General features: G+C 53.8%; 1 protein-coding gene across 1 annotated transcript in view; it reads right to left on the bottom strand.

Annotated features, from left to right (window-relative positions):
- Window positions 1–12,730, bottom strand: part of FGF18 (fibroblast growth factor 18) — a 70,901-nt gene extending 58,171 nt beyond the window's left edge. The window contains exons 1-2 of the mRNA XM_062629244.1: window positions 12,254–12,730; window positions 11,951–11,987 (exon numbers count right to left, since the gene is read on the bottom strand). Of these exons, the coding sequence (XP_062485228.1) occupies window positions 11,951–11,987; window positions 12,254–12,285 (69 nt within the window). The 5' untranslated portion in view covers window positions 12,286–12,730. The remainder of the gene's footprint in view (window positions 1–11,950; window positions 11,988–12,253) is intronic.
- Window positions 12,731–14,833: the final 2,103 nt, after the last annotated feature.

Raw genomic sequence — 14,833 nt, 5'->3', positions numbered from 1 at the left:
GAAGGCTTTTCTTCTTATAAAATCAAACCAAAGGAGGCGGATGTTTCTGGCTGTTTTCCTCCAGGAGAGAGGTTGCCCACCTAATAATCCCTAAATGGGCAGTGGGTTACTGGGCTTTCATGTTGTGCCTCCGAGCCTCCCCTTGCCATGCCAGGTCGCTGGTTTTCTTTTCCACAGAGTTGCAAAACCCCTGAATAACAAGGTTTGTGCATGGAAGTGCTGACACAAACCTTAACTACAGCATCCTGAACATGATACCAGAATAAGGACGCTCCCTGTGTGGCCCAGCGCATGGATAAATAAAGCATTTCAGCAGCCAGCGCCGACAGATCATAAACCTCCACGAGCATAAATACCAACAACAACCCAAAAAGATTAGAGGGCTTACGGGCGAGGCAGGCTGGGATGATTTAGGGTTGGGGTGGAAGGGTCATTATTGCTGAATGGGTGGGGGCAAGCGGGCCAAAGAAATCAATAAACCATTCTGCTGCCAGGGAAGGAAGGGGCCACGCTAATTGTGCAAACACACGTTTTCCGTTTGAGGCTCACCCAGCACGGATGGATGCAGGGAACGTGCCACCGTCTTGCTGAGAACCCAAGGGCTTCACCCCAAGACACATGCCCCAGGAGCTCCATCACTCAGAGGAGAGCTTGCTTAAGCACCTCACTGGGTGCGACTTCCTGCTGGAGGTAGCTTCAAATGAACGCAGACCCAGGCAATGTTTATCTCCAGCTCCATTAACTTCATTCTCTATGAAGTTAATACGTAGTTGGGATAAGGATCTCATCTGCTTTCAGCATCACCGTCAAGTCAGAGCTTCTCCAGCACCCTATTCCAGCAGCATACAAGCCCCCAACAGGTCCTGCCAGCACTGGTTACCTTCAAGCACCAAAGATAAGCTTTGAGACCAACTTCACCCCTGATGAAACAACCACATTTGCATTGGAGGTGGATGTAGCCCCAACATTAGCCACAACAGATCACTGCATCCTACAGCAAACCCTTGCAGCCAGGTTTCCGGGAGCACAACTGCTGAGCCACAGAGTTCAAAGGCAACAAGTAATTCCTCCTTTGCTCTTCTCCTTTGGTCCTCCCCGTTCTCAGTTCTTCCACCTTTTTTCCCTGCTTGCTTTCTAGGGAACAGAGCAGTGACAAAAGACACCAGTCTGGAGAGTGAAGCCCATTGATAAACAGAATAAATATCTACTATACAGATAACTGTCTGTACCTCATGGGCTAATGTACCTAAAAGCTCATCTCTGGGACACACCAAAAGAGGTTGTTGAGAGAACCAGCAGACAGTGGCAATGCCCACTATTCCCATGAGGAAACCCAAGCATGTACAAGTGCAAACGGTGATCACCTCCATTCCCAGCTGACCAGAACTGTGAGCTGATGCTGATGGAAGGAGGAACCTGCTCTGGTCCCTCTGCACGAGCCGGTCTCCTCCTCTGCTGCCTTTGCAAAGATATTTAGAGAAAACCTTGTATCAGTTAATGAAATAGCTCAAAACCTGCCCAGGTCATGTCAAGCTGACTGCCGGCAGTCAATCGATTTCAACTTTACTTGCCACCTTGAGAGGTTTTTAAATCAGTAATTTCATCTTCCCTCCAGAAATAAATTCCTCGATGGTTTCACTGTAAAAACACCCCTAGGAACAGACAATTCTGCTGCTCGTGCACTGAAGACCGCACACAAAAAAAGAATCAGATTAATATTGAGCCTTATCAAAAGTATGGCATAAACCATGTGTTGAATTTAATCCAAACCAAACTGTCAATCTGCCTTCAGGATCCGATACAACAAACATGTGAGCCCAGGGCCAGAAATGACAAGCACGGTTTGCTTTCTAATAGAACATTTGTACTGATCTCTCCTAGCTGTGCTTCTGCCTGGAAATCTTTATGCTGCAAATGCAGAACAAATAGGATTTCTTATCTTTCTGCTTTGTTGAGTTAGGGGAAAGTTGGATTTAATTCCATTTGCAGGGAACAATTTTCAAGTGTTGGAAGATGAATCCTTTTTGAAACTTTTTAAATAGAGGAGGAAAAAGAAAAAGAGGCGTTACAATCGCAAAGGCACCTTCCGAGGTGTGGCTGCTGCATCCCTGTGCTGCTTGTGGGTACCAGGGGGAGCCCGACACGCTTTGCTGCATCCATCACCATGCACCATCAGTAGGAAAAAATGCTGCTGGGGGAAATTCAGGCCAGCTGTGGGCAAACACGGACAGGAGAGCTCGTGACATGCAGCCAACAGCCCCTTCTTTGAACCACGGGCATTCATGCCTACAGCACTGGGATGCTGTAAAGCACTGTGGCTCCCCACCCCCTGCTCTCTGAGCATCCTTTCGCAAGGGACCTGTTAGAGCAAGTCAGAGGCTCCAGCACACAAACAGTGCCCATGAAACAGTAGGAACAGTTCCCTGTTTGGTGTGGGAATGGCTGTAGCTCCCCACCACCTAGCTAACAGAGCAGCTTTGAAAGCTCTGCCTTGCTGGCCCTGTGTCAGAGTTAGCACAGATTTTCTTCCGCAGCGAAACCCCACAACTTAACCTGGTGTTCTTCAGCTTCTTGGCACGCACGGTGATGGTGCATGCTGGGGAAATCAGGCTCCCAGAAAGAAATGAAAACTGAGCAAATAAATTCCATTTTCTTGTTTGCTAAATTCAAAGTGCAATTAAATTCATATTACCTACTCCTTCAACATAAACAGCACAAGAGCAAGCCCTCTGCCTCCCTGGCATGCTATTCCCATTTATTTGCACCCTCTCCAAACTGGCAAATGCAGCGCAGCCGACCCAGGAGCTGGAGGCACCCCCACGATGCCCACACCAGCAGGGTCAGGGTGAGGATGATGCTCTCTGGGTGCCTCAGAGAAGCCCAGTCCCATCAACCCCCACTTTGGCAGTGCTTTGGTGGCAGGTTTAGGGGGATAACTGCAGTAAAGCACTGGGGCTCACCAGATCCACATCTGCAGGCATCTGCACACCTCCGACCACTCAGCCCTCCGACCTAGCTATCAGTTTTGCCACAGATGAGTCAGTTTGGCTTACAGGTGCAAGAGTTCTCTTGTGGGGGCTGAGATAATGTTATTTTGAACTCATAATATATACACAACATAACCAGGGTGGACCCTCAGTGCCTGCCCTGCAGACAGTGCTGGGCTGGCCATGCTCCCCTCACTCCTCCCTTCCACTCGAGGTGTACCAGCTCTGCTGACCATTGAAAACCCCAACACGACAATGTGCTCACCCCCTTTTGCACTGCAAAGTTATTTGTCCCTGGCTGCCCCATGCTCAGGCTGGCTTGCTGCACAGCTGAGCACCCAACACAGTCTCATATCTAATTTCATGTGGAGTTTGTAGAACTGCCTGTTCTCCAGGATAAAAACGCTGTGGGTATGTGGGATCAAACATTACTCCTGTAAAAGGCCCCAGCCACCAGACCTGCTGGTTTCTCTATTGATTGCTGGGGGGCTGTTTGCTATTCTGATCTCAGCTGGTCGGAAGTCTCCCCAATCACAGCAAGGTCGCGACCATGGGGTCAGAAACCTGCACTACATACATCACAATTTATTTCACAGATAATCAATACTGTGCTGCACCATGCAATCTTACAGTACAGCCCCACACCGAGGGACTGACGCTACTCAGACAGGGTTGCAACCTTAGGGCTTGGCAGCTTAAGGGGGTCAAAATCAGCTTTTAGTTTATAGTTGGAAATCATGGCTGGAAGTAGAGTACGCATCGCGCTTGCTGTTAGCTTGTGCCTTTGGATAACTGGATCAAATTCTGCCTATGGGTTGAATCGAGCTTGGGAGAAGAAATACTGCTGTCAGTTCAGATGTGACAGGAGAAGCCCAAGGAGCAGCGCATTAGGGTTGGTGACCCCAGTCCCACCTGCAATGAGGGAACCCATGCCATCGCAGCACTGCTGTGCCAGCTTTCCAGACCATCCCTCTCTTCAAATGCATTAACAAAGCAGCAGCAAAATGCCCTTCTATCAATATTATCCTTCATCCCATTTTCTAAGGTACACTCCTGGGGCTTCATATCCCTCCAGCCATGCCCATGGGCCCCCAGCACACACGCTGCAAGGCCAGTTATGTACCAGGCTTGCCACTGCTCTGCGCTTTCTGTTCATTCTGGATTGCTGCAGAAGAGTAGCTCAGGGTATTCCAAAAGATACAACAGCTTTTTAACAAGCTGTCCTTAAAACTGTTGCCAAAGATAGTATTTTAGCAGGAAAGAAAGGGATATGAAATACGCAGCAGGAGAAGAAGGAACTGGGAGGAATAAGGAATACTGGAAATACCTTGTAGGAAGAGCAACCCGTTACTAATTGCTGTGTATCCATGCAATACGCAATTCCCTGGGACCTTCAGTGAGGTTTAGGATTCATAAGTCCCAGTGTGATTCGGATGATGGAACGTTAACAGAGGAATCACAGGGCACACCCAACCCCTCACCACTCTGCTTCCCCTTGGTGCTGCCCCACCACTGAATGCAGGATCCAGCCCTGCAGCCTGGTCATGACTGTGGCCCACCACCCCATGTCTGCCCTGCTGAACTGGGAGAGCACTTCCACCCCAAGGGCTGGGCTCTGCCTCACCTCCCACCACCACAGGTGAGCAGGACCTGTTCCTCACCGCCCAGGTTTTATCCCATTTCTTCTGCCTCCCCAAGGCAGGAGCTGTGATCTCCCAACGCCACCACCTCAGATCCTCCCCCTTTCTTCCCAGCTTGCCTCCAAAGCAGCCAGCGTGGCCAGCGGGCACGCACTCAAACCCGGCCATGAAGCAGGAGCACCGCACTGAGACAGGAGCTGCACGCCGGAGGGTGCCGTCAGCCGCCGGTACTGCACCCTAAGGTCAATATGCTGAAGGCATTTCGGATTTCCCAGCAGCACGACCCCTTTTCCACTGGCTGCAGCGGAATAGAGCTGATAACCTCATGAAAAACCAACTGCGTGCTGCGAGCGGGGTGTAAGTGGAGCTTGGCAAAGGGCGCGGTGCTGTGCCTGGGGAGGATGTGCCGCTGCTACGTGGAAAGCATTGCCCTGTGGTTTAGCCTGAAATCCAGCTGTTTGTGCGGGCAAAGAGGCAGGGAGGTGCGGAAGCACTGCCCGAGGAGCCCGGCCCCGTGTCCCAGCAAGCGGGAGAGCCCAGCGCAGGGGCACAAGCCCCCTGCCTGCCCTGGCCAAGCTGGGAAGATTGGCACATCGGCTCCCACCCACCGCAGCCCCCAGCGCGGCGAGGAGCAAGCACAAAGGGAAACACGCAGACCATGACAGGCTAAGCCTCCTCCTTCCTCTCTCTGTTCCCCTTTCTTTCTCTTCATGCTATGGCGAGGCTGCTGAATGCCAATAGGAAAATACTTTGGCAGAGCCAGACAGTCTTTTCTATTTCGAGGTTTCTTTTTTTTCTTCCTCTCCCTCCAGCTGCTTCGCTGGATGCTTAATCCTCCATGGACATCTGGAGAGGTACCAGCACACAGAAGAGACATACCAGGTAGGCAGCGTAATGCACAGCTCTGCATAATTCTGCTTGTACCTGCTACTATGGCACCGCAGGGAACAAAACAAAAAACCTCAGGGAAGGAAACACAAAAAATGGGTTCAGACCTTCTCTGGCCATGGATCCCCACGTGGAAGCCCCCCCTGGTCGCAGTAGCAGAGCACAGGAAGATCACGCTTTGCAGCAGAGCATCTCTCTCAAAAGCATTTGGGGCTCATGCCCACCCGCCCACAGGCAGGAAGGTATTTAGGTGTTTCCCTGTGCCCAAGGCTTCCACCCCCCCCAGCACCCATGTTGTGACCAACCCCAGCCTTCAAGGACAGGAGCAGTTTGCTCTAAGCAAAGGCCCTGGCAGCAGGTATCCATCCTCACACAGCTCTGCCGGGCACCAGCAGCAGCCACTCCTTTATTTTTTTCCCTGTTTATATCACACTGAACCCATTTTTCACCTGCTCTTATCACAACTGGTACCTAAAGTGTCCACATCCGGGAAAAAACAAAGTGAAATCTCAGCAAGGAGGGAGGGAAAGCGTGACAGGGGTTTTCCCAGCGCTTAAGGAAAGGAAGAGACCCCTAAAAGTCCTCCCAAGGATCCAGGAAGCAGCCTCACAGATCCAAAAACATGATTTGCAGCCCCAGGGGAGTCTTTCTCTCGAGCTCAGGCCCCCGCAGCAGAGGGAGGGATCCACTGGAGGCTGCCCAGCTCCGCGCTATCAGCTTACAGCAAAATCAGATTCTCTGAGTGGCCACTCAAATCCCCCCAACACCGTTCCTCTTCCCTGAGCCCCAAGTGGCCCCTCAACAAAGGGCCCACCATCAGCTGCATCACCATGTCCTAAACGCACCCGCAGGGCTATGGAAGCATCAACCCTTCATGCTTTCTGCTCTTCTCTTTCCCACCTCAGTGTGCTACAGCCAAGCTGCTCCACAAGCAAAAACAAATAGGGTTTGAGCTGGCAGCATTGCTCCAAACCCAGCATCACCCGCCTCCATCCAGGCTTGGACGTGCCATGGGCAAGAAGGAAAGCAAAACAGTAATTACATGTAAACCCCACGATGCATCCAGCTATCTAAAACAGGGAAAATCTGAGCCCTGCACCTACTGTGCCCTTCTGCATGCTCTCCTCAACAACACCCAAGTCCTTCTCTGCTTCTCTGAAGCATCTTGCACATCTCCGGAGCTTTGAAAAGGCAAACTGCAATACATGTGGATCGAAGCCTCCAAGCAGCAGCTCTGCTCTGCTGCCCATTGCCACAGCACACCCCGAAAACGCCAAGCCCCCAAATGCCAAAGGTGTTCATGTTTGTTTCTGCCTCGCTGGGATGGGAATCTGGAAACCAGCTTTGTCCCTGCAAATCTTCCTGCTAAACACGTGTTGGAGGGGTTTCCTGGCAGCGGGCCTGGCACGGCGTGTTCAAGAGCTGGGGACCGTGGGAAGCACAGGCAGCATGTGCCCAGGACAGGCAGGGACAGACGCTGCGGGGGGCACGGGCTGTGCACCCCATCCCTGGCAGGCAGACCCACACCTGCACTCACCCTGTGCTAACCTCAGTCTCACTTCTCCCATAGGAGAACCAGACTGTGCATCAGCACGAGCGCCAGGCCGGTGCCACTTCCCCATCCAGACAACCGCTCCAACGTGCCTCCTCTTCCTCCATGAGCCTGAGCTCTCCAAAGACCAGGAGACAGAAGCAGGGAGCAAGGCAGATTCAGGACACAACACTTCACACACTGGAGCAGTGAGTTATCGGGGGGGGAATAAAACTCCCTCATGGCAAGCAGCATGATTGCTCTGGAGAGCAAGAGGGGTTGAAACAGGAACAAGTGACTTTAAGCTCAACCAAGCCCCTGTGGAGCCATGCAAGCAGGCACTGCCTCCACCACAGCAAATCCGGCAGCAGCACAGACCCAGAGCCAGGGACCAGCTCATCAACTCCAGCCCGTGATAGGGTTATGCACTTCATCAACACCACTGAGCTCCTCCTCCTCTAATTAAATCAGGCTTTGCTTATGCAGGTTCTCTTATCTTCTCACTGCCTAATAGTAAAGAGTTGGCTGTGATGGGAAAAATCAGCAGAAAACTCCTCAAGCCTTTCCCAGGTCACCTTTGCCACATTTTGTCCTTCACAGCATCACTCCCACACCTTGTGCACTCACAGCCCCACACAAGCGCAGGGTGGGTAAGCTCAGGTAGGCATGGCAGCACTGCAGGAACCACAGCGAGACAAGGCTGGAAAGTGGAACTCACTTGGGATGTTGTCATGGAGGATGGGGCTCAGACACCTTCGTGGAGCCAGAGGGTGGTCCCAGTCCAGGCTGAGTGGAGATGCCAAACATAGGATCTCCCAGCCTGGGAGCTGCAGGTCACAGGGACCCCACTGAGCCTCAGCATGCAGGGCTTTGCCATGAGGAGCAGCACATCACATCGAAGTAGCCCTGCCACATCCCACAGCACAGGCTTTAGAAGTGATGCAGCAATGCTTAAGCCTCAGAACCTCCATCCCTGGCAGCAGACGCAGCTTTGGCCACCACCTCAGGTCAGATGTGACACCCAAGGAGGGCGAAGGCAGGAGGATGCCCATCTGCAGGGAGGGTAAGCATGAGAATAACCCTGCTGGGGCCATGCGACCCACCCTGCCTTGGGTACCAGCCACCAGCACCACTGCCAGGAGGGCGAGGGCAGGGCGAGCAGGGAGCCCTGGGCTCCAGCACCGCCTCGCACCCACACTACAGGCAGCCAGGAGCCAGCTGTGGTGAGGGCCATGCTCCGGCTTCTCCACCACGGTGCCCCCGTCCAGTGGCCCCGGGGAGGCTGCAGAGGAGCAGATGGGGAGTGGGAGGGAGCGCTCAGCAGGCTCACGCCTCCGACGTGTGCTGCGCGCTGCCTCGCCAGACCGTGGGCTCTGGCTCACTGAGCGCGTGGAAGCAACGCTGCTCTGTGTCTCACTTTACAAAGCCCCAAACAATAACTGTCTGTCGCTGCACAGGAGCTTAGGAGAAACACAAGTTGCTATTGGCACGGCGCGCAGCAGCCTGCCTCTTACACAACACCGGCAGATGTGAAAATAGCCCCGTGCTGCTTTGTGCGCTCTTCTGACCTCCTGTTTGCTTCTAGATCAGATTCCAAAGCTGGATCTTAACCTACAAGAGCCATAAAAGCAAAGGATTTGGCCCTGTCAGGGACCTCCTCATAATCTAAGACAGATGCACTTCATGTAGAAGAAAACGTTGAAGTTTATCAGGGCAGAGAAGAGGCTGAGGCAGCATCAACCTCCACTCTACAGTGTGGCTGGGGCAGCCCATGTCAGCATCACCCCATAGCCCAGCTCATGATGCGCTGGAGGTAGCCCTCGGCAGAAGAGCTGGAAGCTCCTGCCAACCATGGCAGCACCCCAACCCGTGCATCCTACTGCTCAGCCTACACCAAAGCTGCCTCCAGCCCCAGCAAAGAGGGACCTCTGAGCTCCTGAGGTCCCATGCCCCTGACCCCAATGTCCTAAGGGCCATGGGGGCTGCCAGAGATGGCACAGGGCTGGAAATCCACAAAAGGTGCTTGCCCATGGGGTTTCTTGCCCATGTGAAGACTGACTCCAAAGCCAAACCTGAAACCGCTCTGGGACACCAAGAGGGAAAAAGCAAGAGGGCAGATTCCTTCCAGAAGTGTGAAAAGGCAGCGGGAGAATTAAACTGAAGGATGTTCAAGATCAGCGATAGAGGAGAGATTACTAGCCAGCAAAAAGCATTGCTAAGAACAACCTGTGCAAACAATCCCTCTAGTGTCCCCAAAGATATCCAGCGCCCCTGCTGCCTTCGGGACTGCAGCAGCCCCAGGCAGCAGCAGAACTTCCCAAGATACAAGAGAAGAAAACGATTTGGGGACACAGGGGAAGGGACCAGAGAAGGAGCTGTCCTCCTCAGGGCTGCTCTCATGGCCATGCCAGCACGCAGCTGCCAGTGCTCCAGCAGCGCTCCCCTCCGACCTGCCACACGCTGTTCCTGCTGGTATCCCTCAGTGGAAATCTCACCCCATGGCAAGTCCCTGGAGGAGATCACCTCATCCACAGCCTTCTCTACAGGTGATGCTGCACCCAACTGGGTCACCTGCAGAGGGGGGCTCAGGGTCTACAAGAAAGCTTCTAGCCAGCAGCAGAGCCTCTGCACCACCTAACTGCAGGCAGCTCCACATCAACGCAGCGCAGCCTTCAACCATGAGTAACTCACAGAAGTTACCCAAAACGCCCAAGCTATGGTATTTTGCCCCAGAATATCTCCAGCCCAGTGCAGGCTGGAGGGGTTTCTACCTTTGCATGCAGAGCCACAGGGTAACAGTCAGCTGCAGAGGAGTGCAATTCTAAGGCTACATGTGGGACGACCGCTGATCATGGCTTGCACGGGAGGGCGAAAGGCAGCCTTAGAATATAATCCATTACAGGCACTCTTAAATCTCCCCAATACAACACAGAGCCCTTTAAGCAAAACTAAACAACTTCCTTTAGCCTAAATAAATATTAAACCTAAGTGATGCATTAATTTACTCCAGTTCACCAAAGGCTAACTCCTACCCAAACTGATCATTATAAAAGAAATCCTATAATCCCTCGCTCCCATTCAGGCTCAAAACATGTAATCCTGTGAATAAATCCAGAAAGAAAGTGTAACAAAACGGGCAATAAAAACTTACAGCATTCACATCTTTTCATCTACCATTAATACTGTAAACACTCACTCGAAGGCCCTTGAGTATGACTAATCTTATGTTTTGGCTCCCAACTCTAATCGCCGACAGAGCTCGCCTCTCGGTGTGACACCCAGCGAGATCCACCACGGCCCAGGACACAATCCTGCAGTGAATCCCTGCCTCACACTCCGCCAAACGCTGCAAGATCAGCACGGAATGGAGCAAGTATGGTTCTAATAGCACCAGAGAGCAGAGCTTTTCTTCCCCCCCTTTCTTATTATTTTATTGCTTTGGAAGCCTGCAAGCTCCAACTGTATAAATGCCAATAACTTTGTTTTAAGGCTGCTGAAGTAAGAGATCAGATTTTAGCAAGTGCTTTCCAGGCAGCCAGCCAAACTTTTTCTGATTCACTAAAAGCACCAAAGGGAGGGGGAGAGGGAGGGGGCTGGAGGCTGATTAACTTCAGTTACCGCACAAGCGCACAAAAATGTCTCCCTGCTGCAAAGGTGCCGTCGCTGCGAGCCCGGCGCAGCCTGGGATTCCTTGGGCTTGGAAAAAACCCACAGAAAACCCCAAAACACCCAACTGAAAACGCACCGGAGAAACAGAGCAAACACCTTCCAACCGCAGGGTAATTTACAGCTGTGGATCCTCTCCTCGTGAGGAGGCTCTGCTGGTGCTAGGTTCCAGCTACAGTTTTCAGAGGGGATGAAAAAAAGGCTGTGACCAGGGATTTATTCTTTTTAAGGGGTGGAAGAGCTGGGGATGGGGCTGGTTTGGGATTTACCCTGGCCAGAGCAACGGGAGCCCCCTTGGAGGCTGCGGCTGCACTTGCCCAGGCTGTGCTGCTGATGCTCACCCAGCACCATCCCTCACTTCTGTTGGGTTTCTGCAGGGACGAGCAGGTGCAATCGCAGCCAAAGCACAGCATGGGGCTGAGGGGTGCATGAGAGGTCCCCAGCCCCATGGGATGGATGATGGGCAGGAGCCCCTGGAGCAGCAGCACCTGCTCTGCCCGGCCCTGCAGGTGGGTCTGCTCCAGGAGACCCGGCTAAAACCCGCATCGCAGGAGGTGTCAGGAGACAGCGTCCACCCTGCACCACCAGACACCGTCCCCGTCCGGCAGGCGCCGGGGCTGCAGAGCCTCACCGCTCAGGGTGTTCCTCCAACGGCTTCATTCCTGCCGAGGCAGGATCAAAGGCAGGAGCTGACTTGGACGGCTTTCTACTGAATAATAGGGAGGGAAGCATGCAGCCTGCTTCTCCTGGCTTAGGAAACTCGTGTTTTTCAAAGTATCAGTTTTTGGGAGTAAGTTCCCTAGGAAAGGGGGGAAAAAATGAGAAAAAGAAAGCAAAGGGGAAAAAAAGAGGGCAAGCAGGAGAGCGCCTGCTCTTCCAAGGCAAGTGCATCAATCAACATTGTGCAAGGAGGAGAGTCCAGCACTCCCTCTCACATCATTAGCCAGGCTAATGCACTCCAGAGGATCCCACTACCGGTCGCACCCGGCTGCGCCCCAGCCCGCGGCCCGCAGCGGTGCCTCGGCACAAGCGGGCACCCAGCGGCAGCAAGGCGAGACGGGCAGCCCCGCTCGACGCTCCAGCATCTGCCGCGGGGATCGGTTTAATACGGCTATAAAAACTAGAGAGGGAAACAAGTGAAAGCCCTCGCAAAAACCTGGCTGGCACTCCGAGGTCAGCACGCCGCCTTTGTTTCTATTTTATAACCAAAAGCGAAAGAGGACAGAAAGGACACGTACCTGTACCTGAAAGCACAGCAGCAGGAAATGTAAACATCTGGAGAGGAGAAAAAACAAAAAAGGCAACAAAAGATCAAATGATGCGGTAAAATGGTTAAAGTTGATTTTTTTTTTAAGCTTTGTTTTTGTTTGTAATGTTTTAAAGGGTGCAAAGCGATGCTCTGCTTATAGAAAGGCTCGAGTCCCCATTACCACCTGATTGCAAGGAAAACGCAACCGGAGCCTCCAAAATGAGAGTTTAATAAAAAATAAAAGCAATAAAAAATAATAAAAAAATATTTCAAAATATGCCATAATCCTTACAGGCAAGTGCAGGCGGAGAGCAGTGAATACATCGCTGGGCGAGGAGAGGGGGAGGTCAGTGGCTTCACGCTAGCGGAGTGCAGTCCCCCACCGCCGCCCTGACATGGGAGCGATCCGGCCGGCGAGCTCCGCTCCGCGCTGCTCCTCGCCGTTCCGCGCAGCTCCGCGCCGCCGAGAAGTTGTGGTACCGCCCGCTTTGCCTCCTCCGAGTGACTCGCTTAGGCATCAGCTCTCCTCTCCCCCTGTCTCTCCTCCTCCTCCTCCTCTCCCTCTCTCTCTCTCTCCGCCTTTGGGGGGGATGAAGGTGCTTATTGTCAGTAACTTCCGACCATCAGCAAGTGCCCCCCCCCACCCCGCCGCCCCCCCGGCCCGGCCCTGCGAGGCGGATGAAGCGTCTCGGCGGCCCCGCGCCCGCTCCGCGCCCCGCCGCTCGGCGCGGGCGGCATGGCGATGCGCGGGGCGCGGAGCGGGAGGCGGGACGGGGCGGGCACCGGCTGCGCGGAGGGATGGGCGGGAGCGCAGGGCGAGCGGCAGCGGGGCTTGTGAAACAGCGAGAGAATAAAGAATAAGGAGGGGGGCGCGGGGGGGGGGAGCCGCGACGGAGCGGGCAGTGCCGCTGCCGCCCGAAGCGCCAAGGGAAACACACACACACACACACATAGCCCCCACACAACACACCGGCCGCTGCCGCTCTGCCCCTGCCCGCTCCGTGACAGCCACCGCTCCGCTGCTCTCTTACCTCCGAGGGGCAGGAGCACGTCCAGTCCCCAGCGCGTTCCAGGCGGGCGGCAGCGGGGTCCCGCCAGCCCCGGCTGTGCCCCCCTCCGGGTCGGGGCACCCTCGGGCAGGGCCGGGCCGCGCCCGTCCGGGTCCATGAGCGCTCCCACGGCGGGATATTGACACCGGGGTCAGGTACCCGCTGCTTCCCCGGCGGCGCTGCCCGCTCCGGCACTGCTCGCCTGCCCTCCAGCGGCCGCGCCGCCGCCGCGCACCCCGGCTGGGCTGGGCTGGGCTGGGCTCTGCGGGGCCGGGCGCTCGGGCAGCCCGCGGAAGCCGAGCGGGTTCCCCTGCCCAGGTCTCGGTTCATTTTTCAGGCAAAGGCAAACATTCACACGCTGGGAGCGCGCCGTAACTCCTGCCCCGTCTCCGAGAGCTGGTCTAGAGCAGACAAAACGCCAGGCACTGCTAACCTCCACGCATAGCCTAACTCCGAAGAGAGCCTAACGTCAGTTAACACCTTATTAAGTGAGAGCATAACCACAGCTCATAACTCCAAGCTTTCCCAATTCTCCACTCGAATAATGGAGGGTTTGGGCCCTGCTGCTCCACACTCGCTCCCAGGCACAAATCGCACAGCAATCTTTAATCCCTCGAGTTCAGCACTGGGGACCCTTCAGGCACCAAATCACAGTGGGTTTCAGGCCTCAGTTTCAGGCCCAAGAGGCACAGAAACATTAAGAAGTTTGAAAAACAAGTGACCAAGGCAAGTTCTCATAAAACCTCAATATACTGATATACACAAAAAAGATACTGATATACAACAGAAGAGATTCAGAGCAGCCCTGCAGAGAAGGACTTGGGGGTGTTGGTCGATGAGAAAATGAACATGAGCTGGCTTCAGTGTGCGCTTGCAGCCCAGAAACCAACCGTATCCTGGGCTGCATCAAAAGGAGCGTGACCAGCAGGTCGAAGGAGGTGATCCTGCCCCTCTACTCTGCTCTTGTGAGATCTCACCTGGAGCATTGTGTGCAGTTCTGGTGTCCTCAACATAAAAAGGACATGGAACTGCTGGAACAAGTCCAGAGGAGGCCACGAGGATGATCAGGGACTGGAGCACCTCCTGTATGAAGACACACTGAAAAAGTTGGGGCTGTTCAGCCTGGAGAAGAGAAGGCTGTGTGGAGACCTCATAGCGGCCTTCCAGTATCTGAAGGGGGCCTACAGGGATGCTGGGGAGGGACTCTTCGCCAGGGACTGTAGTGACAGGACAAGGGGTAATGGGTTCAAACTTAAACAGGGGAAGTTTAGATTGGATATAAGGAAGAAGTTCTTTACTGTGAGGGTGGTGAGGCACTGGAATGGGTTGCCCAGGGAGGTTGTGAATGCTCCATCCCTGGCAGTGTTCAAGACCAGGTTGGATGAGGCCTTGGGTGAGATGGTTTAGTGTGAGGTGTCCCTGCCCATGGGGGGGAGGTTGGAACTTGATGATCTTAAGGTCCTTTCCAACCCTAACTATTCTATGATTCTATTCAGGGCTTATGGATCCACAAATCAAAAGCCTTGGTAAAGATTGGATTTGATGACCTTAAAGGTCTTTTCCAACCTAGCTGATTCTATGATTCTGTGAAAAAAGAACTCTAAGCCGCTGTCCATTGCCGAGGCCACTGCCACCACTGGCACCACATATCTCTGTTGTCACAGCGGTCCCATGGCACCATGCCACAGCTGAAAGTGGCTTCCAAGGATGGCCAAGAGCCACCACCCTGAGCCCTACAAGTTGAGCTCACCCAGACACCTGCATAAAATCAGTACCAACAGAATTTGGGAACTTGGAGGATGAGAGCGTTTAGCTTAGATGTG

The sequence above is a fragment of the Pezoporus occidentalis genome, unplaced genomic scaffold (genome assembly GCF_034315485.1).
Source record: "Pezoporus occidentalis ecotype Australia unplaced genomic scaffold, CSIRO_AGI_Poc_V1 ctg33, whole genome shotgun sequence".
NCBI lineage: Eukaryota > Metazoa > Chordata > Aves > Psittaciformes > Psittacidae > Pezoporus > Pezoporus occidentalis.
This window is presented reverse-complemented; position numbering and strand designations above follow the sequence as displayed.